The 24,935-nt window shown below is 51.1% G+C and overlaps 2 protein-coding genes across 3 annotated transcripts; one reads left to right on the top strand and one right to left on the bottom strand.

Moving 5' to 3' along the window:
• Positions 1–310: 310 nt before the first annotated feature.
• Positions 311–11,478, top strand: NUTM1 (NUT midline carcinoma family member 1). 2 transcript variants are annotated; one of them, XM_088025079.1, is made up of 7 exons: positions 311–376; positions 3,866–4,565; positions 6,502–6,630; positions 7,734–7,873; positions 8,380–8,660; positions 8,954–9,070; positions 9,433–11,478. In XM_088025079.1, exons 2-7 carry the CDS (start codon positions 3,889–3,891, stop codon positions 11,476–11,478), a joined length of 3,390 nt encoding a protein of 1,129 aa, XP_087881205.1. In that variant the 5' UTR covers positions 311–376; positions 3,866–3,888. The 2 variants fall into 2 exon arrangements, with proteins under 2 accessions (XP_087881205.1, XP_027975386.1); XM_028119585.2 differs by lacking the exon at positions 311–376 and adding an exon at positions 1,795–1,873.
• A 1,157-nt stretch (positions 11,479–12,635) lies between these two features.
• On the bottom strand, positions 12,636–20,069 carry LPCAT4 (lysophosphatidylcholine acyltransferase 4). Its single transcript, XM_028119579.2, has 14 exons — positions 19,856–20,069; positions 18,455–18,597; positions 17,892–18,112; positions 17,408–17,520; positions 17,231–17,291; positions 16,877–16,935; positions 16,652–16,686; positions 16,053–16,107; positions 15,796–15,878; positions 15,417–15,542; positions 14,948–15,080; positions 13,713–13,811; positions 13,231–13,387; positions 12,636–12,969 (listed from the first exon to the last, which is right to left on the bottom strand). The coding sequence occupies exons 1-14, from the start codon at positions 19,967–19,969 to the stop codon at positions 12,815–12,817; spliced, it is 1,554 nt and encodes a 517-aa protein (XP_027975380.2). The 5' UTR covers positions 19,970–20,069; the 3' UTR covers positions 12,636–12,814.
• Between the last annotated feature and the right edge of the window lie 4,866 nt (positions 20,070–24,935).

The following is a 24,935-nucleotide window of genomic DNA, read 5'->3' as shown; positions in this document are numbered from 1 at the left end:
CTAGAAGTTAGAGGGGGGTAAGAATGGATATGAGTTGAACATTGATGAATAGAATCCTGTCTTTATCTCGAGATGCGCACCCATTTCACAGGCAGTGGGTTTCTAGTGCCTGGAGAAACGAAGGCTCCAGGATTCAGAGCCCCTTTACCTTGGGATATAAAGAAGAAAATTTTCTTCCCTCCCCTCTTTTACATCCGGTTCCCGCGTCCTATTTCAAAGTATTGGCGGTAAAGAGTGCATGATGGGTATTCAATATTAGGTACAGCGAAGAGAGCGTGAAGTTATCTTATGAAACTGGTGAAGTATATTTTAGTGGTCGAACCAAGATTTAAACTCAGGTCTCTTTACCACAAATCCAGCGCTCTTTCCTATAGTGGTGAGTAGCTAATAATAGCATAATATGATGCACCTCCTAGGGTTATTTCGAATTTTTAAAAGAACGTAGAAATTCTCTTTATAGAACTCCGGGTTTTAAAAAATGATAATTGGAACCCAGATATTACAAAGACGATCGTTACAGTATTATTTACCATGGCAAAAACATTGGAACATACGTTAATTTTATAACCAAGAAAAGCCTGAAAGCGTTTTTCTTTTTTTAAAGGATATAGTCTGTATTTACCTGTAGCTGCATAAAATATCTCTGCAAGGATTCACAAGAAACATACTATTGGTTTCCTCTGGGATAAAGAAATTGGTTCCAAAAATAAAGAAGAGAGAGAGAGAGAAATCAGTTCCAGAGGAAAGGAGTGGGAAGGACCCTTGCTGTATATTACATTTTGCATATGAACTTTTGAACCATGTTAATGTATTTGCCATTTCAAAAACTAAAATTATTTAACAAAAATTTTAAACAAAAGAATTTAACAAAAAGGACTTTTTTGATTTTGGAATCTTACGCTGAATGGCAGTTTTTGGTAGAGTGGTGCTTTTCAGCCAGGGGTAAACTGAACCTTCTGTGGACTGCAGAGCTGATAGTACTGGACTATTTGGGACTGCAGGACAGCTTTTTTTTTTTAAGATTTTATTTATTTATTTGAGAGAAAGAGAGTGAGTGAGGGAGCACAAGCTGGGGGAGCGGCAGGCGGAGGGAGAGGGAGAGGGAGAAGCAGGGCTACCCGCTGAGCAGGGAGCCTGGTGGGGCTGGACCCTGAGATCATGATCCCAGCAGAAGGCAGCTGCTTAACCAGCTGAGCCACCCAGGCGCTCCTGCAGGACAGCTTTCTAAGGAAATGATATGCATACAGCCAATCATATACCCTGATTTTCTGAGACAATCCTAGTTTCAAACATTCTGTTTATTTATTTGATCCTTAAGTGCATGGACTATATGCTCTGAATTTGGTTTGGAAAATATAGCCAACATTGTATTAAGGCAAGGGTCTGTCACAACCTGCTATTAATAGGAAGTCAGTTACAGAACTGGGTGGGTTTGAAGGGCATAAAACTATATATATATATATATAATATATATATTATATATATATATAAAGAAATGTATAAGTAACCGAGATATAAAAATGTCATCATTTTCTGGGAATCAGAATTTACAAACTGCCCTAAAAAGACACTCAACAATTGTGTTGCCATACTCTGGTTTGGAGGGAATTCCTGGTTACTGCTTACTTATCAGAGCCCTTTGGCATCTTTCTCTACCTCTGCCCCTGCTCCCCTCCCCTCCCCCACTGCGGAATGCCTTGACTCCTAGATTCTAGTTCTGTTTTGATCTGATCTTTGTCTTTCCTTCCTTGGATCCCTGTGTATCTACTGGGGCCAGGTTGCTCTCCAGGTCCTGGACCTGACTGTCTCATTCTGGAGGCTTCCAGACAGCCACAGTTAGTGCCCAAACCTGAGAGGATGGCTTCAGATGGAGGTAAGTCTGCAAGTGGTGGGGAAGCTCTTGGCTACCTGCTCACACCCTTGGGAGTTCAGATTTGACACTTTACCTGGGGACCAGCTTTTGGGGCTGACCTAAAGGGATTGTAAGAACACTAGACCCCAGCAAAGTCATGAGTGTTGGGAAGGCTGGGGAAGGAGATTGTGCCATTAACACTGGGTTAGGGGATGAAGAGAGGGCCTCCTGGGAGGCAGATCAAAGCCCCTCAGGGGAAAGTGCTAAGTATAGAAATGGGATGGCAGTTAGCAACTTGTTTCTCTGGAAGAGGAATCCCTTCAACATATGTTTGTGTGGCATGGGCAGGGGTGTGTGTGGTGCGAGCAGCACAGAGAAGGCTCAAGGGGAAGGTCCAAATTCCTGTGTCTTCTTTAGGCAATTGGAGCCTGCTCTAGAATTATGCCCTGAGAGAACTGAGCTGGAACCACTCTCGATCTTACTCAGCGGGGTGGGTGGAGACCGTAGTTGGAAAACTGTTCCGCTGGGTTATCTGTTGCCTAGTCTGTAGAGGAATGTCCTCCCAAAAGCTAGCCTGGAAGGTACTGTAAGTGCCTCTGCTCAGAGCCTGATGGCACATTTTTGCCCCAGAGAGGGCTTCTCTTCCAGTTCCGGGAGCAGTTTCCCTTGATTTCCCAGGGCCAGGGGAGGTGGGTAGCTCCAACCGGAATGAGAGATGGGGCTTCCCTGAGATGCTCTCTGTTTTTCTACCTTTTTCTCCTTTTGTGGAACTCAGGCCTTCAGACCCATTTCACTTCGCAGAATCCTCCTGGCCCTCTGCTTTGTGGTTGAGATGATGAGTTTGCTCATATTCCATGTCTCCTTCGTGGTCAGGAAGTGGAAGCTGAGTGTTGTTAGTTTGCCAGGGGAATATTCTTTATTAGAGGGGAAGGAGACTTGTATGAAATTAGGCAAATGATCTTCTATTATGATAATTAAAACTCCTGAGACACATTCCTGATTGATTAAGTACACATTTTATGTATTTTTCCTTGGGTTCTTGGCCTAGAGTCCACAGAGCTCCTTCTCAGCACCTTCTGTGTTACAGACTTCATTGTGCCTTGTTCATAGTGGACCCTAAATTTCTGCTATTACGACTTCCAAGCAGAGGGACTACAGACAGTCTACACCACCAAATTTTAACATGTCCAGCAGCTTACTTAGAGCTCTGGAAACCTTTCTTTTTTTTATTTTTTTATTTTTAAAAGATTTTATTTATTTATTTGAGAGAGAGAGAATGAGAGATAGAGAGCACGAGAGAGAAGAGTGTCAGAGGGAGAAGCAGACTCCCTGCTGAGCAGGGAGCCCGATGGGGGACTCGATCCCGGGACTCCAGGATCATGACCTGAGCCGAAGGCAGTCGCTTAACCGACTGAGCCACCCAGGTGCCCTTTTTTTTTTAAAATTTTTTTTTAAAGATTTTATTTATTTATTTGAGAGAGAGAGAATGAGAGAGAGCACAAGAGGGAAGAGGGTGGAAACCTCCTTTCTTAGCCACCCCTCCCCTCACCCACTTCCTGGTCCTTATCTCTTAGTCATTCCTGGCTGTTACATAACAAAATTTCTGGAAACCAAACATCTAATCCACACACGCTTTCCAGGGAACATCATTTGTGTGAGCCGTGGCAGGGACCACAGACTAGCTGGGGGCAGGGTTCAGGTGGTTTGAACGTGTTTGGAGTGGATGGGAATAAGAGAGGTACTTGGGTGCTGGCTGCCATGTGTTAGGGAGTCTGAGCTCATGGGCCCAAGGGTCATTGCAATTTCTCTAGGGCAATAATTCTCACCTAGGAGTAAGGGATGTCAAAATCTTTTGGGGGACACCTGCAAACTGCAGGTTCCCCCGCCCTAGTCCTTCCCTCACCTGTTGAGAATCAGTGCTCTGATTGTTCAGGGACTAAATGGAACTCCCATGACCTAACCTCTGACCTCATTTTCTCCTACTCCATTCCCTCTTTTTCTTTGTCTCAACAGCATCTCCACTGTCAGGACTGGATATGACCATGACACCTGGTGCCGCCCTGTCTCCTTTCACGGCAATTCCCTTTCCCCAGCCTGCTGCTGGCCCACCAGACCAGCCACCCTGGGAGCAGCCTCCACAGCCTCCCATGCCTTCAGCATTCTCTCCAGGCAACCCTCTGGTGCTCTCTGCTCTCCCCAGCCCATTGTTGGTGATGGGGGATGGGGGCCCTGGCCCCACTGGGGCTGGAGTCATTGTCAAAGTCAAGACAGAAGGGGGGCCAGCTGAGCCCTCTCAAACTCAGAACTTCATCCTTACTCAGCCAGCCCTCAATTGGATTGCCTCAGGCACTCCCTGTGGGGCCCCTGAGGGTCCTCCCCCTCGATTCATGACAGCTTCTAACATGAAGATCCTTCTGCCCACTAAGGCTGTCGGGGCGAGCCAGGAGGGCCTCCCAGGCCTCCATGCTCAGGCTCTACCACTAGCTGTCCAGCTGGCCCCCATTGTGCCCCCAGAAAAGGCTTGGCCAGGGCTACACGGGGCAACTGGAGAAGGAGGTCCGTTGGCCGCCCAATCTAAACCCTCACTGGGTGACCTCTCCTATACCTCCAAAGGTGTTTATGAGAACTTTCGACGCTGGCAGCGCTACAAGGCCTTGGCTCGGAGGCACTTGTCTCAAAGTCCTGATGCAGAAGCCCTTTCCTGCTTTCTTATGTAAGTGGGGAGATCTGATATTAATTATCCTAGCGGTTTTAAACAAGGAAGACTTTGGGTTGGACAGGAGGTTGGGCTATCTAGGAATACTTGAGGGCAGGTCATGAGGGTGCTAGCGAGGCTATGAGAACACAAAAGCATAACGATGGTGATGATGATGATAAGCCTCTTTACCCACTTCCCAGATTATAACGAGCTTTCAGGGGTCTTCTCTCAAGTGATCCTCACAACCCTGTGAGTTCAGGCAAGCATATTAATGTAATCCACATGTATGGGTGAGAAGACTGAAGCCCGGAGGTTTCCTATGACTTAAGCGAGGGGCCATGGGTGGAGCTTAGGTCTCTGACACCAAGTACAGGGGCCTTCCATTCTATTTTATTACCGTCTGACATCGAGTTAAGCTGTCCACACCAGCAGCATGAGTGCTGGGCCCTGACCATTTGTGTAGGAGTGGAGGATGGTGGGGGGCTGGGCAAAAGAATGTGCCACCCCGTCCCACCACCCGCTATTTCATTCTGAGTTCAAGTTGACATGGGGAGGTGGTAGAGCTCCCTTAGTGACCGATGGCCCAGGTTCCACTGCTTGCTAGATTGGTGACCCTGGGCTCCACATTTACTACCTTGCCCTCAGTCTTCTCATCTAGAAAGGGGATGATTATACCAAGTTCAGCGGGTTGCTGAGGTGAAATAAGTTATTACCTGTGAAGTGCTTAGCAGAGCACCTGGCACAGAGAATGCCTTCTTTAGTTGCAGCTGCTAGTATTATTACTATTATTCTAAAAAAGGCAACGGAGAGAAGAGGAAGAGAATTCACAAAAGGCCAGAATGTCTATGTGAATGGATGCTTAGCCTGGGACCCCAGGGGTCAGGAGCTGTCTTTTGTGTCTATAAAGCCAAGTCATTAGCCAGCCATCTGGGGAATTTTCTCTTCTTCTCCCCTAGACCCACCGCTTCCCTTACTGCACCGCACTCTCGGTGTTCTGTGTAAACCACTATGTAACATGCCACGTTTTACTGGATTTAAAAAAGAGGTGCGTTGCTTTCCCAGTCTCTGAGCTCTTGAAGGAATCTCCCTTTCCACCCTGACTCTGGAGTGAATAAATCAAAAGGCTCCCCCAGAGTCCTTGGTGTAGATCCCCTTACCAGCTCCCTGCCTTCTCCAGATGTCTCTGAGTTCCCTTAGCAGGCTGGATTTCTAACTCCTGGCCTCTTCCTGCTCTCCATGCTCAGGGGCTCCTCCAAAATGCAACCCAGACTCTCTGTAACAGTCGCCCAGGAAGATGGTAAAATACTGAGTCCCGAGATCCTGGGGTGCCGAAATCCCTAATTATAACAAGTGTCAGCAGGTGATTCTAGGCACAGTGCTTGAGGACTCTGGCAAGTCAGAAGGGCAAAAATGAATCATAAAGAACTTAAAGAGTATTGATATTTGACTGTCTGTGAGGGTATCCCAGAGGCAAAAAACAAACAAACAAAAAAAAAACACTTAAAAACCAACAAATAAAAACACCACACAACCTTTAATTAGAGATTCATTTGGGTTAGGTAGTGCCTTTTTTGAAAAGCAAGAGCCTTTGGGCAGGGTTAAGCCTACTGTATAATGAATCCATTAATTTAATAACATGAGTGCTTTCTTCCTCATGTTTAGTTGAGGATAGCGCTGTGAGAATTAGGGGTGGTTGATTTCAAAAGTGGGGAGCAGAAACAGTCATCTGATTTTGTGTGACATTTGAGAATTTCAGCGAGAAGACAGTCCAGTATGGTAGATGGGTGGATGGGAGGTTGGGGGTCTGGAAGTCTAACCAGAGGTGGGATGTGACAAGGATTGGGGGGCAAGTTAGCTCTGCTGAGGGACAAGGGGGTGCGTGTTGGTGTTTGTCGGGACAGGTGGATGGGGGGGCACGTTGTAAAACATGACTGACCCAGTGGGGTTTTAGCCCAGTGCTTCGCTCCCTGGCCCGGCTGAAGCCCACTATGACCCTGGAGGAGGGGCTGCCAAGGGCTGTGCAGGAGTGGGAACACACCAGCAACTTTGACCGGATGATCTTTTATGAGATGGCAGAAAAGTGAGTTGAACCAACCCTCATTCTCCTGAGGGGTGCTGTGTAGTGGAGGGATGGATGGGGGCAGGTAAGAGGCGTGGATTGGGGTGTGTGGGTACTTATTAAAAGGGATACTAGGAGGAGTGGTGTAAACTAGAATGGGGTCTCCCGGATTCTCACTGCTTCCACCCCCTTGACTCTTGGGTTTTTCTGTCCTCTCACCTTGAAAGCTCTCCCTCCCCCAGATCCTGAATTATACATATAGGTCCTTGATATTGAAGCTCTTAGAATGGGATTGAAGCCCAATTGGTGTAAAAATTCCTTATAAAGGGACCTAGCAATGAGGACATAAGCCCTACTGGGCAAGTTCTTTCCTGTCGCACTGACCGGGTAGCAGGTGGCTGCTGATGCCGACCTTGGGACCACTCCTCCTCTGGAAAGAGTGGCACAGAAAATCATTTACCCTGTTATCCCAGGGAGGGCTTGGTGCTTGCAGAGGTTGGTCAGGGGAAGGTCCTGGATGCCCAGAATGGTCTCCTGGCTCTTATCCCTCATTTTCCATGACCATCGCCTTGGTTAAAGAAATAACTCTGGGGAAAATGAACCCTTTCCTCCAAAACTTAAGTTTCCATTTCCTCCCTTCTGGACCCATACCTCCTAGAATTACTCTTCCTGACACCCAGTTCCAGCCTCAGGACTTGGATCTCAGCACTGCCTCCTGGTGGGAACTGCCTTGAACTGCAACCCCAGGCCCTGCTGTAGGATTTCAGTCCTCCTTTAGGGTTGTAGGTAGAGGCAGATGAGGCCTTGTAGGGCAGGCTGGTAGGATCCCGCTAGGCTTTGCCTAGGGCTGACTGACTTCAACAAGGCTGTATGAATTGCTGCTGTACATCCTCCATGATGCTGGGTGAGATCAGGGATGAAATAGAAGTGAAAGTGATGGCTCTGCCCTGGAGAAGCTCAACATTCATTTTCTCAACGAGTTTCCCAAGGGATGACTGCACGTAAGGGACTCTGTCGTGATCTTGTGAGGTTTCCCTGGAACGGTTACTGGGCCGTCTGTGAACACCTCCCTCCTGGTGTCTGGCCTTCTCGGCACTGTCCAGCCCTCCCTCAACCCTCTGCAGGTTCATGGAGTTTGAGGCCGAAGAGGAGATGCAGATTCAGAACACACAGCTGACAAATGGGTCCCAGGGCCTGCCTCCCGCAGCCCCTCTGAAACTCAACCCTCCAGGGCTCCCTGCCCCTGAGGTTAGCCAGCAGCCAGGTAAGACTACCTCATTCCAACCGGAGCTTGGGGCCCAAGGCTCAAAGGGAGGTGTACACAGGGCAGTCGTGCACTAGGGAAGGCATCGCCCTTGCTTCTGTCACTATCCCTCTTGGGGGTGGCAGTGATGTTCTAAGCAGGACATACATACGTAGGAGGCTGCCTTCCCAGGTTCCCTTTGTCCCAAACTGATCTTGGCCAAGTAAACCAACTACTTTCTAACTGAAGATGTACAGGAGGCACATAATACCTCATCTGCCTAAGAAATGGGGGCTGGATCGGAGGACTGCTCGGAATTTCAGGGGTTTCTAGATGCCTCATGCAGGCACTGTCTTGGACCCTCCAGCTCCACAATCTGCTCCCACAGCTGGTCCTGTTTCAGGCCTGATCCAGCCTGTCATCCTTCCAGCGTACCCACATTGCTGCCCTGACCAACGCAAGGTTGGGAGGCAGAAGCCACAGTCCCTGTGCCACCCGCCATTCCTCCTTTGCGTCTCTTCCCTTAGCGTACATTCCCAAAAAGGCGGCTTCCAAGGCACGGGCCCCCCGCCGGCGGCAGCGCAAAACGCAGAGGCCTCAGGTTCCTGAGGCCCCCAAGGAGATCCCCCCGGAAGCTGTGAAGGAGTATACTGACATCATGGACGGGCTCGTGGGGAGTCAGTTGGTGGCAGACGGAAAACAGGAAGAGGAAGAACAGCAGCAGCAGCAGGAGGAAGGGATGTATCCAGATCCAGGCCTCCTAAGCTACATCGATGAGCTTTGTTCTCAGGAGGTCTTTGTCTCCAAGGTGGGCTGGATCTGGGTGTCTGGTTTCTAGCAGATCCCGGGTTCGAAACTCCAGGGGACTAACGACCTAGGGTTTTTCCCGAGGCAGTTAGGAACTAGGCTGTCTTCCTACTGAGAAATGTGTGTACGTGCATGGACACATGTGAATGTGTACAGCCGGTGGTGGTCACAGTTAATAACAACCCCAGGGAAGGGCTGGGGGAGGGTGACACATTGGCTTCTTCTCTAGAGGCTCTTGGTTCCCAGGTTACTTCCTGTCAGGGACTCCGATCACCATTTTCTTCTGTTCCCCAGGTGGAGGCCGTCATTCATCCTCGGTTTCTGGCAGATCTGCTGTCCCCAGAACAGGAGAGGGACCCACTGGCCTTAACTGAGGAGCTGGAGCAAGAGGAAGGACTCAGTCTTGCCCAGGTAAACCTGGGAGGTAGGAAATGTCAGAATAAGCAGCTTGCGTGATTTTAACTAACCCTACACTGTCTTGGTTGGTATGATTTCTGGAGACAAGACAGCTTCAGGATTGGGATTCCGGTGCAGAACAAGTAGGCAAGAGACTGTGGAAACACAGGGAAAGGGGAGCAAGCACAGGGGGTCAAAGCATGGGAATAAGACCCAAGAAGGCTGAAGAGAAGAGCTATGGTATCTGTTTCTGATACCATGACTCAGGCCGCTTGCTTGCATTCCCTGCCCTGTCCAAGTACCATCTCCTCACCACCCCCTCAGCCACCCCTTCTCACGGCCATGTATCGGACAATGCTTGTCTACTCTCCTTCCAGCTGGTCCAGAAGAGACTCCTGGCCCTGGAAGTGGAGGATGCAGAGGCCCCTCCTAGTTGCAGTGGAGCTCAATCAGACTCCAGTCCTTCTGTTTCTGATGAGGATGAAGATGGGGGTGGGCGGCTTCGGCCCTCACCTGGGCCGCGGGCGGCTGGGGGCACCGTTCACCTTGGAAAGGCTACTTCTCCAGGAAAACGGGTGAGAGAAGAGCATGGTGGGCAGGAGCGGGCCCTAGATGGCCCAAGGGGCGTGTGCAGAGACGGGGACACTTTGTCGTCCCCCAGCAGCTGGGACCTGCAGCTAGAACCTACAGCTCCACAGGGAACTCGAGGGTCCTTAAATACGGAGGAAAGAGGGGCTGGGAAGACTGCAAGTCAAATATCCCCACCTCAGGACAACGACCTGGGAGGGGCTAGGTCTCCCGGGCACCCCCTGGTGGCTGACAGAACTTCTGAGACTCTGCCCCTTTGTTGGCAGGAAGGCCCCCAGCCTGAGATAGTTCCCCGTTTGGATGTGGGACTCGAAGACCTGGCTCCCCTGCAAGGACAGGGGTTAGAAAAGCGGGTCCTGGGGTTGCAGACAGGCCAGCAGCTAGGGGGTCTTGGAGTGCTTCCTCAAGGGCTTGAGCCACTAGCAGTGCCCCAGGAAGGCTCTTCGGGAGCCATGTGGGGAGATGACAAAGGTCCTCCCGTGGTTCAGGGTTATGATCAGAACCTGTCCCCTAGAGCGCCTGGTGACAGGGAGGGGGACGGAGCCTCTCTCAGTCCAGGACTTTGGCTGAGCAGTGAGCTGGATGCTGTGGCCTTGGAGTTCCCCTCACAAATTGAGGAGGTCATAGAGAACTTCCACGATGGGGAATGTGTCACTGAGCATCGGGGAGGCTGTCAGGTACTGGGCTCCAGAAGCAACATTTCTCTGGGTCCTGGAGAGACCGCAGCACCTGGGGATGGGGGGAGCAGTGCCATTCCCTGTGGAGGCACAGACAGCAGGGCTACCCTGCAAAAGGCAGACTATTGCAGCCTGCCGGGACCTCTGAGGGCCAACGGCCCATTTGTGAGGCCCAAGGAAAATAGAGAACAGAGCCCTGAGGCTACAGGGGATCCCAGCCGTCTGTGGGCTGAAGGTTGCCCCCCTTTGCTGGGAAGTAGTATCCACGCGCCCACACCGGGGGTTCCCAAAGAAACTCTTCAGCCTGCATGTCAAGGCAATATCCTTGTGCTGGGGACCCAGGGTATGTCCCCCTTCCCCGAGGCCAGCCTGGAGGTGGGAAGCAGAGGCCATTCCGTCTCTCCTCAGGTGGAAACCACAGACCATGTCACCATACTAGATACTGGAGATGCCTGTGGCCTCCAGCTAGCGGTCATTGAGGATACCCACCCGCCAAATTTTAACTCCTATGACCCCCAAGGAGAGGGCAGGGAGGATACTGATTTATCCAAGCCTGAAGACCTTGCTCCCTTACCAGGGAATCAAGAGCCTTACGCACATGGGACCCCCAAGTCAACATCTCCTCACCAGGGCCTTGGAAGCACTTCCTCTAGATGGGGGGCCAGGGATGCCTTAGTTCTGACAGAAAGCTCTCCTGTCAGTGAAACATGCAGCTCAAGGGATGGGGCCAAAGGGAAGGAGGAGGAGCGGGAGGAGGGGGAGGAGGGGGAGGAGGGGGAGGACGAGGAACTCTCCAGCTTTGCCTACCTCTTGGCCTCCAAACTTAGCCTGTCGCCACCAAGGGGGCCTCCCTTCAGTTTTCCCCCTGCCTCAGGCCTGCCCTCGACGGGAGGGCGGGGGGTCCAGAGAGCATCCCACTCCCTCTCTGCTGAGGCAAGAGACCTTGGCCAGTCTCCACATCCTGTCGCCAAGTCTGGGAAGGGAACTCTCAGTGGAGGTCTAGCTCCTGCCGAAAAGAGGCCCTACCAGGCAGCTGACCTTGGCATCTCTGGGGAGAAGCCCCTGGCTCTGGGAGTGGTTCGAGCCTCACAGCCTCGTAAAAGGCGGCGTGACACTTCTGTCACCAGCCGAAGGAAGAAACGGCGGCGTAGTCAGTAAGGGACAGCAGGACCCTCCTAGCCCACCTGCTGATCCCTAAACGTCGGTCCCCCAGAGTTTTCACCCCAGCTGCTCACCAGCAGAGACTGGTTCTCAACCCCATGTTATTTTGTTGTTCTGCAGAAGTAGCAAGTGTGGGGAGGTCACACTGGCTAGGCTGGAGGCGGTCCCCTCGGCGGGAGGTGGAGGAGTACCTTTGGAAGTTGTATGGGGCAAAGAAAAATAAAGATTTTTTGGTTGTTGGAAAATGCTTGCAATGTGCCCTTTCGTGTTCATGTCTTCACTGCCAGATGGGGTGGGAGGGGGCTCCGGATTCCCTGGATCTAGATACCACTCCAGCCTCCAGCCTTATCCACGCTCCCTGATGAGCTCCTGTCCTGAGAAGCCGCCAGTGATCCCTTCATCCCTCCCCTTCAGGAAGAGCCTGGACTTGATGCTGGGGAGTGCTTCTCGGGACAGGCCACATTGTCTGTCTCCCTTTGAAAGTCTGTAAGATAGAAAGATGCCTTTTTTTTTTTTTTAACCTGTCAGATCTCTGGGTTAGATATCTAATTTCCTAAATCTAATTATTTTCCATAACTCTTGTCTAGATAGCACCTTTTTTGGGGGGGGGGGCCCTTGTTTTTTTTCCCCCGCTTCCTTGAAGAGGCTGGACAGAAGGGACTTAAATGCCCTCCGTTCATCCATCCCCTGGCAAAAGAACACCCTCCTGAGCCTGGTCTGAGCTGCAGGGCAGGCTCTCGGCTGCTACGGACACAGCTCTCTGCTCCCACCATGAGGGGGAATCATTCCCAGTGGGATTATTAAATATAAAATGGTAGTTAGCTATTTTTTAATCTCTAATGAGGACAGAGCAAGAGGGAATAGGCTGAAAAGAGGTTCATGAGGAAGCCCGTTAAAATGTGCATATATATATATGTGCATATATAGGGTTATGACAACAGAAGGGGAGGCTTTGACATCGGCATGATTTCTGTGCAGGAAAGAGCCCCATCTAGTCCACCTGGAAGTGAGGATTCATCCAGCAATGGCCAGGAGGACTGACCCTGGGAACCTCTGGGATCGTCCAATGGGCAGTCTGCAACCATTAATCCCTTTTGTTCCCAGCTGATACTATCAATGTAACAGCCTTATTTTTTTTTAAATAGATATAGATATATATTTAGATTTATATATAAAATAGTTTTTTACAAAAAAAAAATACCCAAACAAACAAAAACCGAAAATCAACTTAAAAAAAAACAAACACAACAACAATAACAAAAAAATCAAGCAGGAGCAGAAACGGGCTTGAGGCACACGGCAGGCCGGAGGCGAGCTGGGGAGGTCGAGGCGCTCAGTCGCCCTTCTGCTTGGGTGCTGGCACAGTCCCGTTGGCCAGAGACATGGGGTTGCCGGGGACTGAGGCCTGTGGTTTCAGGGAGGGGCGCAGGTAGGTGCTGAAGAGCTTCCCGTGGAGTGGGTCGTGGAGAGAGAAGGCCTGGAACTGACCTGGACAGGCAAGAATGAGAAGGCAAAAGGCCAAAGGATCTAAGGAGGAGGGGAAGAGGGTGGCCCTGTTCTTTTTTAGAATTGGTTATGTCCCGTCCCTCTCATCTCTCCCGGCTTCACTTCTCAAATCCAAGCTTCCGTCCTCACCTCTCAGAGGATGAACCCCGCCCCCCCGCCCCCCCCGCCCCCCAGCCCTTGTCCCCTCCCAGCCCGGTGCTGATGGTGGCCCAAGCCCTCTTGGCAGAGAAGGCAGTGACTCACAGAGGGAGAGGCCTTGGTGGGGTCCCGCCTGGCACAGCTCAGCATGCAAAGTCGCAGCAGCAGGGCGGGGTGACCCCAGCAGCAGGTGCAGGATGGTGCTGAAGCCCTGTCTGTACAGCAGGCGGCCAGGCCCCTCTGCTTGCTCCTCGGCAAAGAGCTGACACAGAAAGGGACGCAAGTCAAGCCCTGTCTTCCTGCCATGGCCCCATACCGCCCTGCAGGTCTGCCTGACAGGTTCCTCCTCTTCCGAGAGTGCGGAGTACAGGCCCTCCCTGACTCCTTGCCACCCCCACTCAGCCCTTTGTGCGGAATTAAAAACTCACAGCTGCTGCCCTTGCCCTGTTCTCAGGCAGGTCTCAACGCTGGGGCCCTGGGGTGGATACTGAGCACCTACTATCTAGAAGCTGCTGGGAGCAGCACCCCACAGAAGCCTCTGGGTGGGGTAGGCATGGCCACGCCACCCCCCCCCACCTCCCTGATACCTCAAAGGCCAGGCGAGTCAGCTCGTCCAGGCTCCTGCCCCCATCCAGAGCTGCCAGGGCCAAGGCCACATCTCGAAAGTCCACCAAACCTTGGCCATCCTGGAGGGAGAAACCGGGGCAGGATGAGGGCCAATGTCCTCCCTCCTGCCGTGGGTTTTGGCTCCTCCCTCTTCTCAGCAGGCACAGGGATGACCCCTGTGTCTGCTTCCCTCAGAGCTGTGAGCTCTAAACTCTCCAGGATTCCCAGGATTTCTCTCAGGTCACGGGTTCGCTCGAGCTCTCTCCACGTCACCTGGTGACGAAGCTCTCCTGAAAGGGATCGCCTGTGAGTGTTAGGGACTCCCTCAGGAATGCTGAACTTACCATCAAATTTCTGATATACCCCATGCTGGAAAAACTGGTTCTCAGCTGACTCAGCCTATGCTGGAGAACTGGTCCAACAGACTAAAAAGGGCCCACTGGTGTAATTTCTTACCAAAAAAACCTCAAGGAGGATGCCTGCCCGGGTGAAACCACGCTATTCCAGTTTTGGTTCTGCTCTGCTACAGGCTTTAGTGGAGAAGCTCCTTTCAGACACAGTCGGCCCCAATCTAAGAAATCAACACTCTCTGTCCCTTTAAAGGATGTTGAAAGCCATGATGTTAGGTATCTTAGACCAGGAAGAGCTCTTTGGGGTCAGTGGTGGTTGTTTGCAAACATTAAGAATCTTCTGGGATTATTATAATTCAACAGGAAAACTTGGTTAAGTTCCAGGAAATCTATGGAGTGCCAAAATTCTTGAGATAGTTCAGGAATCCCCTAGAGAAGCTATGGGTTATTTTTAAAAAGTACTGCAAAGATCTCTGAGTCTCAAACCCAACTAACCCGTCCCATGTTCTCCGTATGTGATCTTCCCACCACTCGGAGGTGCCCCACAAGGTTATATGGTGCCCCCAACTTTGCTAATCTCTAAAGTGGCTTCAGAAACTTATGGACCTCACTGACCAATTATTTCTCCATTGTTCCTTCCCACAACAATGATAGCATTGCTCTTCAGTGCACTGGATACTCTATATAAAAAACGAATCCCCCAGCGGATCTCAGGAGATGGCCATCCAACAACGGCTGTTAGAACATCCAGGGCAGGTTCCAAACTGGCCACCCATGTGGCCAATTGGATAGTATCCTTAAAGCCTGAGCACATCAGCCTGGAGGGCAAGGCCTGGGTTCTGACCTATGAGTCCTAGCTCCTTTACCTGCTGGAAGTAGCTGAAGGCTCCAGCCACTGTCCGGGGGTCCGAGAGCTGTAGCTGCCTGGCAAACTCTTCCTGACTGATCATTCGACTCCGGCCTGGCTCTGCCCCAGTGTCCACACGGCCAGGGGACAGCCTACAATGGAATTGTTGAAGGCAGAGAGTTTACTCAGCTTCTTCCTGGACCTTGGCCCCAGCCCCAAGAGTCCCCAGCACAGGCATATCTGGTGTTTTTCTAAGATGGACTCTAACTCACAGTTCTTTGAGAGCCATTCCTCCTTTTCTCACTGGGCTTATTATATATCTTTCCCTTTCTTTTTACCTCCTTCCTTTTACTCCATTATCTTAAAAAAAAATCCTCTACCTTCCCACTTATTTTTTTAAGACTTTCTTTCCTTCTTCCCATTTCTCTCTTTTTTTTCTTCTATCCGTAAGTGACACTGCCCATACCCTTACATTCGAGGTCACCTACCCAGCCTTCCGAAGCACCTTTCCCAGTTCCCAGAGCTGCGGCTCCAGTGAGACCTTCAGCCGGCCCACCACAATCACGGGTAAGCTCCCCACAAACTCACACTCAGTGGCTGGAATGCCCAGGGCCCTACAGGATGAAAAGCGATGGAATGGAGTGAGGCGACAAGGAAGAAGAGTCTTCTGAGGGTTCATTACCGAGTCTGGGCTGCTGAACAGGGAGGAGACCAGGCCCCTTCAACCACCCCCAGTCTCAGCTGTGCAGAGCCCATCCCATTGCCCACCCCCCCGCATCTCTGCCTCGGAACCTCAGCCTTCCACCCACCCCTGTGCTTTCTATGTCCTGTGTATCTGCTCCAGGAAATATTTTTTGGGATACTCACTGTGCCATTACCCTCTGGACATTGTTGGCATAGAGGGTGGGGTTCCTGCTCTCCTCCGGGCTGGGGTGGTACACAGGGAGGAACTGAAACAAACACACACACACACACACACACGCGCACGCACGCACGCACACACCTCATCAGGACCTCAATGCTATGGGTGAGCACTCCCACCCTCTTTTCCCTTCAAGGGTCAGCTGATGCCCATTCCCCTCCCCACCCACAGTAGCGGTGGGGAGGGTGGGGAGGTGTCATACCTCCACGTCCACGATGCTGCAGGGCTGAGAGGCTGTGAGCCAGAGAACTTTCAGTCTAAGAGAAGAGAGACCTCAGATGCTCACCAATCCCTAAGTATGGGGCCTCCCACCCTGAGGAGGGGAGTGGGAAAGTTCTGCCCATTCGTATAAAAATGGACCCCTAACCACACAGTGAGCTAGGTAAATGTGCAGTTGGGAGACAGAGGGAAGGGCCAGAAGCTGGGAGGGAAAGTGAGAGCACGGCAGGGACAAGCGTGAGGAGGAACTGCCAGAGAAGAGGTATGAGTAACCGCAGAAAAGGGGAGGCAACTGTGCTGGCTCTCAAGGGAGGACTGAGGGAGATCGCTCAGAAACACTGGACGCTGAGTTCAAAGGAGCTCTAGTCACAGCAGGAACGATTAGGTGGGATGGCTGAAAGCACTTCCAGATTACATCGGGAAATGAGAACAAAACAGGCAAACAGGCAGCCTCTTCTCTAGAGTTCCCTCAATCTGACAGTGAAGAAGGTCTGTTTGCCTTGTCTGGAGATTGGAAGATGGGCCAGGAAATCTCTGATGGGCTCTGCCCCCCACCCTCACCCCAGGAACACCAAGACTCACACTCCAGGGCCCCTCCATGCCCAGCTGGTGGTGTCCTAGAGATGAAGCAGAGGTAAGGGGAGAAAGGCATTACTCTTTTTCCCTGGAGCTTGGCCAATCCTCTTCGGGCAGAGGACCTGCCCCCTCCCCCACCCCATGTGCACATCCCACGGCAACACTATAAGTTTTCACTGATTTAGGGTGGATTTGGGCTCCCCCGCCTCCTCTCTTGGACTCAAGACTCACCAGACTGTTGGGGTATCGGATGAGGACAGGTTGCACAGGAACCCCGGCAATGAAGGCTCCTGAATCCCATTTCCACCCCCACCCCCACCCCCCCAGGCAGAGGTTAGTTCATGGAGGTAGCTAGAAGGCACCAAGTGTCAGGGTCTGGGACAGTTCTGAAACGATATCTGATCTGGCTCCGTTTCATTTGTAATTTTCTTTCTGACTCCTAGAGACTTTTCAGTGTCAGCGAGGAAGTTCCCTGTCTCTCTTCCCTAGGATCCCTGCTCCACTTCTTGGGTTATTCCAGAGTCCCCCTCCAAATCTGGGGCTCCTTTTTCCTTCAGCCCTACCACCCACTATCATTTTATTCACCTGGTTTGAATTTAAGCAAAGCCTTCTTGTTGGAACAGGTGCCCTCAGGAAAGAATAGTACCTGGGGGGAAAAAAACCCGAGGGACCAGAATGAGGTGGGGTAGCCTGAAGGGAAGAGAGGAAAGAGAAGCCTCTTTGGGAGCACATAAAAGGTGAGATCTTGAGACTCTTACCCACCTGGGGCCACTTGCCTCCTGAGGTAGCCCGCCTTCGGACCTCCTCCACCACTCTGCGCCGAGAAGCCGGGTCATGCCGAGATACTAGGATGGCTTGGTTGAAGCGAAGAAGGGCTGGGGTCCAGAGAGGATACAAGGAGTCACTTGGTTCCTACCCAGTGGCATTAATATCCGCAGCCTCCCCTTCAGCAGTAGGAGATGCTTCGCAGTGATCTCTCTGCCCTGAGGACCCTCCTTTTACTATATTTTGGTCCTTTTAAGCAAGTGATCAGAGGTCCTTCCAACACCTCTAAGCACCAGCCCTCAGAATCTAAGGGGTTGGTTCACAAACAGTATCCATTTGCATCTCATTTGCCAGCAACCGCTGATTTCCCTTCTAACCTCTCCCTTCCCCCTTGAGGCCAGTTCTCTCCAGAGCATCCTCGATTCCTGCCTTTTTTGCTCAGAGTTGTCATCTCTCCCCTTCACCCCATTTATGCTCTCACCTCCAATGACAGGCACGGAAAGGTTCTCGGCTCGGGACACAACCTTGGGCAGGTCACAGGGCAGCAGAACAATGGGGTCAAAGAAAGTAGAGTGGGGAGCAGCAACAAGGACAGGGGCTTGAAGGCGAGAGGCCCGCTGTCCCCGAACGCGAATTCGAAGGAAGCCCAGCAGGAAAAAGAGCAGGCGGCTGAGGCCCAGCACCCCGTTGTGGCACACAGTCCTGCAGGACAAGGCTGGGCATCAGCAGAGGCGGTGATTCTGTCCCTCACTCACCGCCCCCCCCCCCCAGGCCTAGGCACCCAGAAAAGCCGCTGCCTTTCTCTTGTCTTCTATCCCTCTGCCGAGGGGCTGAAGTCTGCCTCCTTTGGGACATATCAGGGTGCATCACTTTGAGCTAAGGTCCTGGGTACCAGGTCTGGGCCTGGCGGACTCATCTCACCTACCTAGGCTGGGTAGCAGAGCTTCAGAACCCTCCCTCCGTTTCTTCTCAAAGAGGGAGCAGAATGGGTAACAGGGAAGAGAAGTGAGAAGTAGGGTCTCTGGGGGCTGACCCCCCACTTACTTCCTCCATCCTGTGATTGGCTCCTGAAGCTGCGCCTCCGTAAGACCAGCTACTTGCAGCCAAGCAAAGGGCCAGAGGAGAAAGAGGACAATGAAGGCCAGAAGCACTCGGATGGGGGCCAACAGTGCCCCCAGGAGGCAGAGCTGCAGAGGGTGGGAGAAAACACCACTTCAGGACTGGGAGACACTCTCCATTGCTTCGCTTCTCCCACAAGCATGAAGCAGAGAGCCATCACGCCCTGTGCATCAGGAGACAGGTGGTGTGGGAACAGAAGACGGGGCCGGAATCCAAGGGGGAGATGAAGATACCAATAAAGGCGAGAGGATAAAGGATTAATAGGATCAGGGACCTCATTATTAGGATCGGACCTGATTTTTTTAAATCATAAAACGCATCTGTCACTTGGTAAGGCTGTTAAGAGCTTTTAATGATAACCCCCGTGGAGGCGCCCAGCACAGTGCTTGATGGAGAGTAGGCTGGAGATAGTCCCTCCCCCACCTCGCATTCCATAAATAGCTCCTACGTCCAAGAGAAACCAGGTGCATAGTTCTTTCTACCTTGGCCCTGGGAGGTGGTAGAGAGTTGGAACACACAGAGGTCCACTTTTTAGGTCCAGGCCAGCCTAGTTCCACTCAACAGCACTCCCCTAGGCCTGGGGGGTGGGGTGGGGTGGGGGTAGGGGAGAAGAGCGTGGTCCTACTCCGCAGGGTAGGGGTTGCCAGGAGTCAGGGTGACTCCTAGGGATGCCCCGGGGAGAGTGCAGGTAAACAAACTGAGCCCCACGAGCCAGCCTCAGGGGCAGTGAGGGTGGCAGAAACCTTGGACACTCCCTTCCCCAATTCCCCTAGGCTAGTGCGGCTCTCCACTTCCTGTAGCCAGCCCCCTTCTCAGCCTCCCTACCCCCCACCAGGAGGTGCTGCAGTGCGGGGAGGGGGGGGAGCGGAAAGAGGGGAGTGTTGGATCGGCACAGGGGCGCAGGCTATGGGTCTAGAGACGTCTTCCCTCTGATTCAGAGCCTCACAGAAGCACTCAGCACGCCCCTGCCCCCACCCCCGGCTTTCCGTAGCCTCCACCTCCATCCTAGTTCATCGGTCTCCGCAGGATGTAAACCGCATTTCCCAGTATCTTCCATCTCCCCTACCCCTGGGTCTCCTGCGGTCCTCTATCCTCAGCTAGTCAATTCTTCCACACCTTCGAGCTATCCATCGCCCAAGCCCGCGCCCTCTCCAAGGACTTCTCGCCCACCCCTGCCGCCCCCACGTGCGCTCCCCCGGACATCCTCCCCGCAAGCCTCTCGCCCACCTCTTTTCCGGATCCCCATCCCCATCTTTGCCTGGGCTCTAAACGGCCTCCTTTTCCTATGCCCACGAGTCCTTCCGACGCCCCCCGCTCACACTTTACCTTAACCCTCTGGAGGCGGGAGAGATGTAACTCATGCACGAAGGGGTTGGGGGGCGCTGGGGACCCGAGGGTGGGGTCGAGGGGGGCCCAGTCCCCCGGACTTCCCTGGTTCATAGCGGCGGAAGAAGGTGGGAGCGAGGGCGCCCCGGCCCCGACCCCGGGCCCCGCTCTGCAGAGCAGCGGCTGCGGCTGCAGCGCTCCGGCCGGGGCCCCGCCTGGTGCCGGGCGCCGAGGGGCGGGGAGCAGGCGGCGCGGCCCGGCCCGCGTTGTCAGGGAGCCGGCCGAGGGGCGGGGCTTCCAGCGCCCGGGCGCCCCTGCACCGCCGCGCCCGCGGCGCCCGCCGCAGCCCCTCCGGCCATTGTTCGGCAGCGGCCGGATGCTGGGGCGCGCTGACCCCGGGCCTGGCCCTCCGGGCGTTCCTTTCGGAACACCGGGCCGCCGCTTCCCCGCAGGCCTCCGGCTCGGAGCGGGCTTGAGGCCGCGAGGTGGGCGCGGAGCTGAGAGCGTCCTTCGACCCCGCCCGGGGGTCGAGGTCACCCTGCGAGCGCAGATCGGGGCCCTCGGGCGGCTGGGAATGGAGGAGCGGTGCGCGGTGCGCCGAGGCCCGCAACTCGGGGGCGGGTGGGGCCCCTCTCTCCCCGCGTGCTCGCGGGCCCCAGGCACCCCTCCTCGCAGGCCGACCACCTTCCCTTCTTGGTCGCGACGACGCCATCGCGGGAGGACTTGGGGCGCTCGTGCCCTCTGGCGGCCGTGTTGTGCCTCACACCGCTCCGCATCCGCGTCCTGCGGGTGCTAAACCGGATCTCCTGTTCGGCGGCGTGCACCTGGCGGCGGCCTGGCGCCAGCCGCCCTTGACACGCTGGCCCGTGTGCTTCCTGTGAGCCCGGCAAGGCCTGGCTGGGGAGTGGCAGTGGAAACCGGGAAGGCCGGGCGACCGCAGAGGCAGCTTTCTTTTCACTCCTAGTCTCTTTTTCTCCGTCGGCCCCTCTTCTGTCTCTGTGCCCTTCACGCCCAGGCTCCAGACCGTCCTAGAAAACTCGTGAAGTGGTCAGCACCTGGTTGTCAGGCGATGGCGAGGTCAGAGAAGTTGTCCACAGCTAGTAACACAATCAGAAAGATGATACCCACGACAAAAAGGGAATGAGAGCCTCCCTGCTGTGGAAAGAAGCTGCCTTCAGTTCACCTCGTTTTCTCTCTCTCTTTTTTTTAACCTCGTTTTCTCTCTTAAGCATTCCTGTCAGTCACTATTTCCTGAGGGCAGTGGGGTCAATGGCAGATCAACGGGCTGCTGGATCACTGCACACCGTTAATCTTTCACTGGAAGGGGGAGCAGGCAAAAAAAGCCAGAAGTCACTCTGCTTCCGATTAGATCCTCTTCTCTCCCTCCCTGCCCCATAATTTACTCACTTAATTCCTACCTGTATTCTTGAGAGCATCAGCATTCTCAGAGAAACAAAGGGATATCCTAGTCGATTTATTTATTTCTTAAACGTTCTTAGAAGAGATTCAGTAACCCATTTACCTATTAAAAATTTTTAAAGATCATTTCCAGCCTTATCAATTACTGACATACATGTAAGTTGAAGGTGTCTAATGTGATGGATGATTAGATACATGTACATCTACCTCCTATTTAGGGGAGAGCGGGTTTCTATATGTCTATCTTTCCAAGGTAGTTAAAATATTTTTATAATTTCTTTTTCTTCAATTAAGGCAATCCATTAAATTCATAGTTACACATGGCTTGCTTTTTATGCCTCTAATATTTTAACATAAATTATCTATAACCATACCAGGAGGAGTTATTAAGCTTAGAACTCAAACCCATATGGGGCACCTGGGTGGCTCAGTCGTTAAGCGTCTGCCTTCGGCTGGGGTCATGATCCCAGGGTCCTGGGATCCAGCCCGACATCAGGCTCCTGGCTCAGCAGGAAGCCTGCTTCTCCCTCTCCCACTCCCCCTGCCTGTGTTCCCTCTATCGCTGTGTCTCTCTCTGCCAAATACATAAATAAAATCTTAAAAAAAAACCCTCAGAGTAATAATGATTATATGCAAATTATTATGTAATTAAATTAAGCATAACCACATATTATCAATGATGTACAGAGAAAATTTTGTTACTAATTTCTGATTCTGTGGAATTGATGAAAACCCTTAGGCAATGTGTCTGGTGTGGAGATTCTTCCCATTTGTTCTGTTCACCTGCTATGTCTCTTGCAATGGTCTTGCTCCCTGCTACTCTCTGACATGCTGTTACTTTGTTGTTTCAGATTTCTTATCACTGATTGCAGAGCAATCTCGGTATTTGTGGCAGTTTTTAGCATCTTAAATAAATCCTCATTAACTTTTTGCAAAAATGTTCTGCAAATGTGCTTGCTACTAGCTGCTAATTCTATTAGGGGCTAATTGCCAAGGTATGGTTTCTTGGTTTTTGCCCCTCTGCTCTCTGCCTTTTTCTAATTTAGACGCTCTGGTATAATTCATTCTGTCAGCGCTGGACTGACGGGCTAGAGGTTTCATACTTTGTCTTTTTTGTAAACTCTTTGATTGGTCCGTTCTCCCTGTTTCTCCTTAACAGAACCCTAATTTAGTTCAAGTAGCTAGCTGCCTCATACACCCATTTGCCTCAGGGGCAGCCAGGTTGGGTGGAACCTATCTGAGGAAGTCCTTTTCTCCTGGTCAGTGACTGATTTGAAATGGGTGTGTGACTCTGGACAATGGGACATGAATGAAAATCTGAGGAACTTCTGGGAAGTTTCCTTACTCTTCCTGAAAGTGCCTTACAAATGAACACGCTAGCTTTTTATGCTGTGGGTGTTTCTGAATGTGACAGCTATGACTATTGGAACCATCTTGCAACTATCTGAAGATCAAGCATCATTTAGGATAGAGTAGTGAGATGCAAAGAATCTGGGTCTTTGATGATGGAATTGAGCCTCTGAACAAGCCAAATTGAAGTCTGAAGTACTTCTGGCCTGCCTGTTATATGAGAAAATAAATTTCTTTTCTCATTAAGCCAGTTTAAGTCAGAGATTCTGCTATGTGCAGAAAACCACTTTGGTTTTCTGTTGCTGTATAACACTTGCCTTAAAATTAGCAGCTTATAACAGCCCCTATTTATTATCACAGTTTCTCCGGATCAGAAGTCCAGCTTAGCTAGGTCCTCTGCTTAGGGTCTCACAAGGCTGAAGTGAAGGAGTTGTGAGGGCCATATTCTCTTCTGGTGGCTTGACTAGGGAAAGATCTTCTTCCAAGCCTCCTTAGTTGTTGGCAGAATTCATTTCCTTGAGGCTGGAGAATTTATGGTAGCTTGATTTTACCACCAGCACCAGAGACAGTCTAACCTCCAGACTCTCTTTTACAGGACTCACCTGATTAGGTCAGGCCCACCCAGGAAAATACCACTTTTGATTAACTCAAAGTCAACTAATTAGGGACCAGGCATGTGGCTATGTATATAATGTGAGTTCTATTATTTATTCAGCTTGCGGATAATATTTGGCTGTTTTATTGATTTCTAGGCCCCTGGGAATTACTCCATGCAGTAGCGTACTTAGCATATTTGACCCTTTGGGGGGGACCTCATGCCAAAGAGCTTGTGTTCTCTCTCTCTGACATGTGGGCATACAGTGAAAAGGCTGACATCTGCAAGCCAGGAAGAAAAGACCTCACTATAAACAGACCATGATCTCAGACTCCCAGCCTCCAAAGCTGTGAGAAAATAAATTTCTGTTTCTCAAGCCACCCATGGTATTTTGTCAGCTGACTGAGACACTATCACTATGCTATCACTGTTTATGTCAAATCTGTTTAAATGTAGGGATATGGAGTACCACAGAGGCTGGAGACACGAAGGAGGCCTGAAGTACTCTGGAATGATTCTGGACCTTTGCAGACTTTCTAAATGAATGGGAATAGCTACTGAATCTGCTTGTGTCTGGGGGCAGTTGTACAACTGAGAGTCCTTTGAGTTAAATTCCATGCAGATTACAATGTTTATTAAAGGGCCAGTAATAAAAATGTCCAACTCGAAGCTTAAATAAATATTATTAAAACTCAAGAGTAACCACAGCAATTGTTTAAAACTTGGACTCATAGGATATTTTGTTTGGAGGAGTATTTGATCACTGGCATTGTTCAGAATTGCTGATGCATAGTGATAATAAAATGCTGACTGATTTCTAGCCCATTTAGTTACTGTTTTTATATTCTCTATGGACAACACACACTTTTATTGCCCTGTACGTGGGGCTGACCCCTTCATCAACCTGTCCTTGGTACCCTGCTGACTCCATGATCTCTTAGGTGCTTGCTTCATAGGTTGGAAACCATTGGTCTACCTTGGGAGACTAGGAAGGTTTGGGGTTGACATGATTTACACATATTAATTGGGAGGCACCAGCCAGATCCGAGTGAGATTGTCTAGTAGGCCTTTAAAAATGTGGATCTGGAGCTTGGGGATGGAGATAAAGATTCTGGAGAAGTCTGTGCATGTGGTAGTAAAATAAAAAATCAGGAGTGTGTTTCCCACATGCTTTTGGGATCAAATGTATTTCTATTTGTTTCGGAGGTGCCTTAAGGCAGGAGGGAATTCTGACAAACCATCCTGTCTGTTTTCAACTTAATGAAAAAAAAAGTTTATTGAGCAATCCCTATGTACCAGACACCACAGTAAGTGCTGAGAATATATATGTATATATATTCCCACCCACACATACAAGGTGAGTTGGACATAGTCTCTGTTATGGTTGTGGAACTTGAATTCCAGCTTCTTCATTCCATCTTATTCTTGAGCCAGGATTGATATTGGACCATTTTTATGAAATCTCAATAAGCAAGAAGTTAATTTAATACTAAGCCAGATTCTTTTTGGGGGAGCTAAGAGGCTGGACTTCTCCTTGGTAGGGTTAGCATAGATTTTATGCCTTCATTCTAGGTTTACCAAGGATGTCCTTGGGGGAATTAGAGATTAGGGGGAAAAAAAATCACAGTTAAACATATTCAAAAATACACAAGGTAGGTTTGAGATGAGAAAAAAAGTTTTTTTTATTAAAGATTTTTATTTATTTATTTGACAGAG

The sequence above is a fragment of the Eumetopias jubatus genome, unplaced genomic scaffold (assembly GCF_037043125.1).
Source record: "Eumetopias jubatus isolate StellerSeaLion01/CBP00866 unplaced genomic scaffold, mEumJub1_p1.0 scaffold_7, whole genome shotgun sequence".
In the NCBI taxonomy this organism is placed as follows: domain Eukaryota; kingdom Metazoa; phylum Chordata; class Mammalia; order Carnivora; family Otariidae; genus Eumetopias; species Eumetopias jubatus.
The sequence above is the reverse complement of the archived record's forward strand: the minus strand, read 5'-3'. Positions and strand labels throughout refer to the sequence as shown.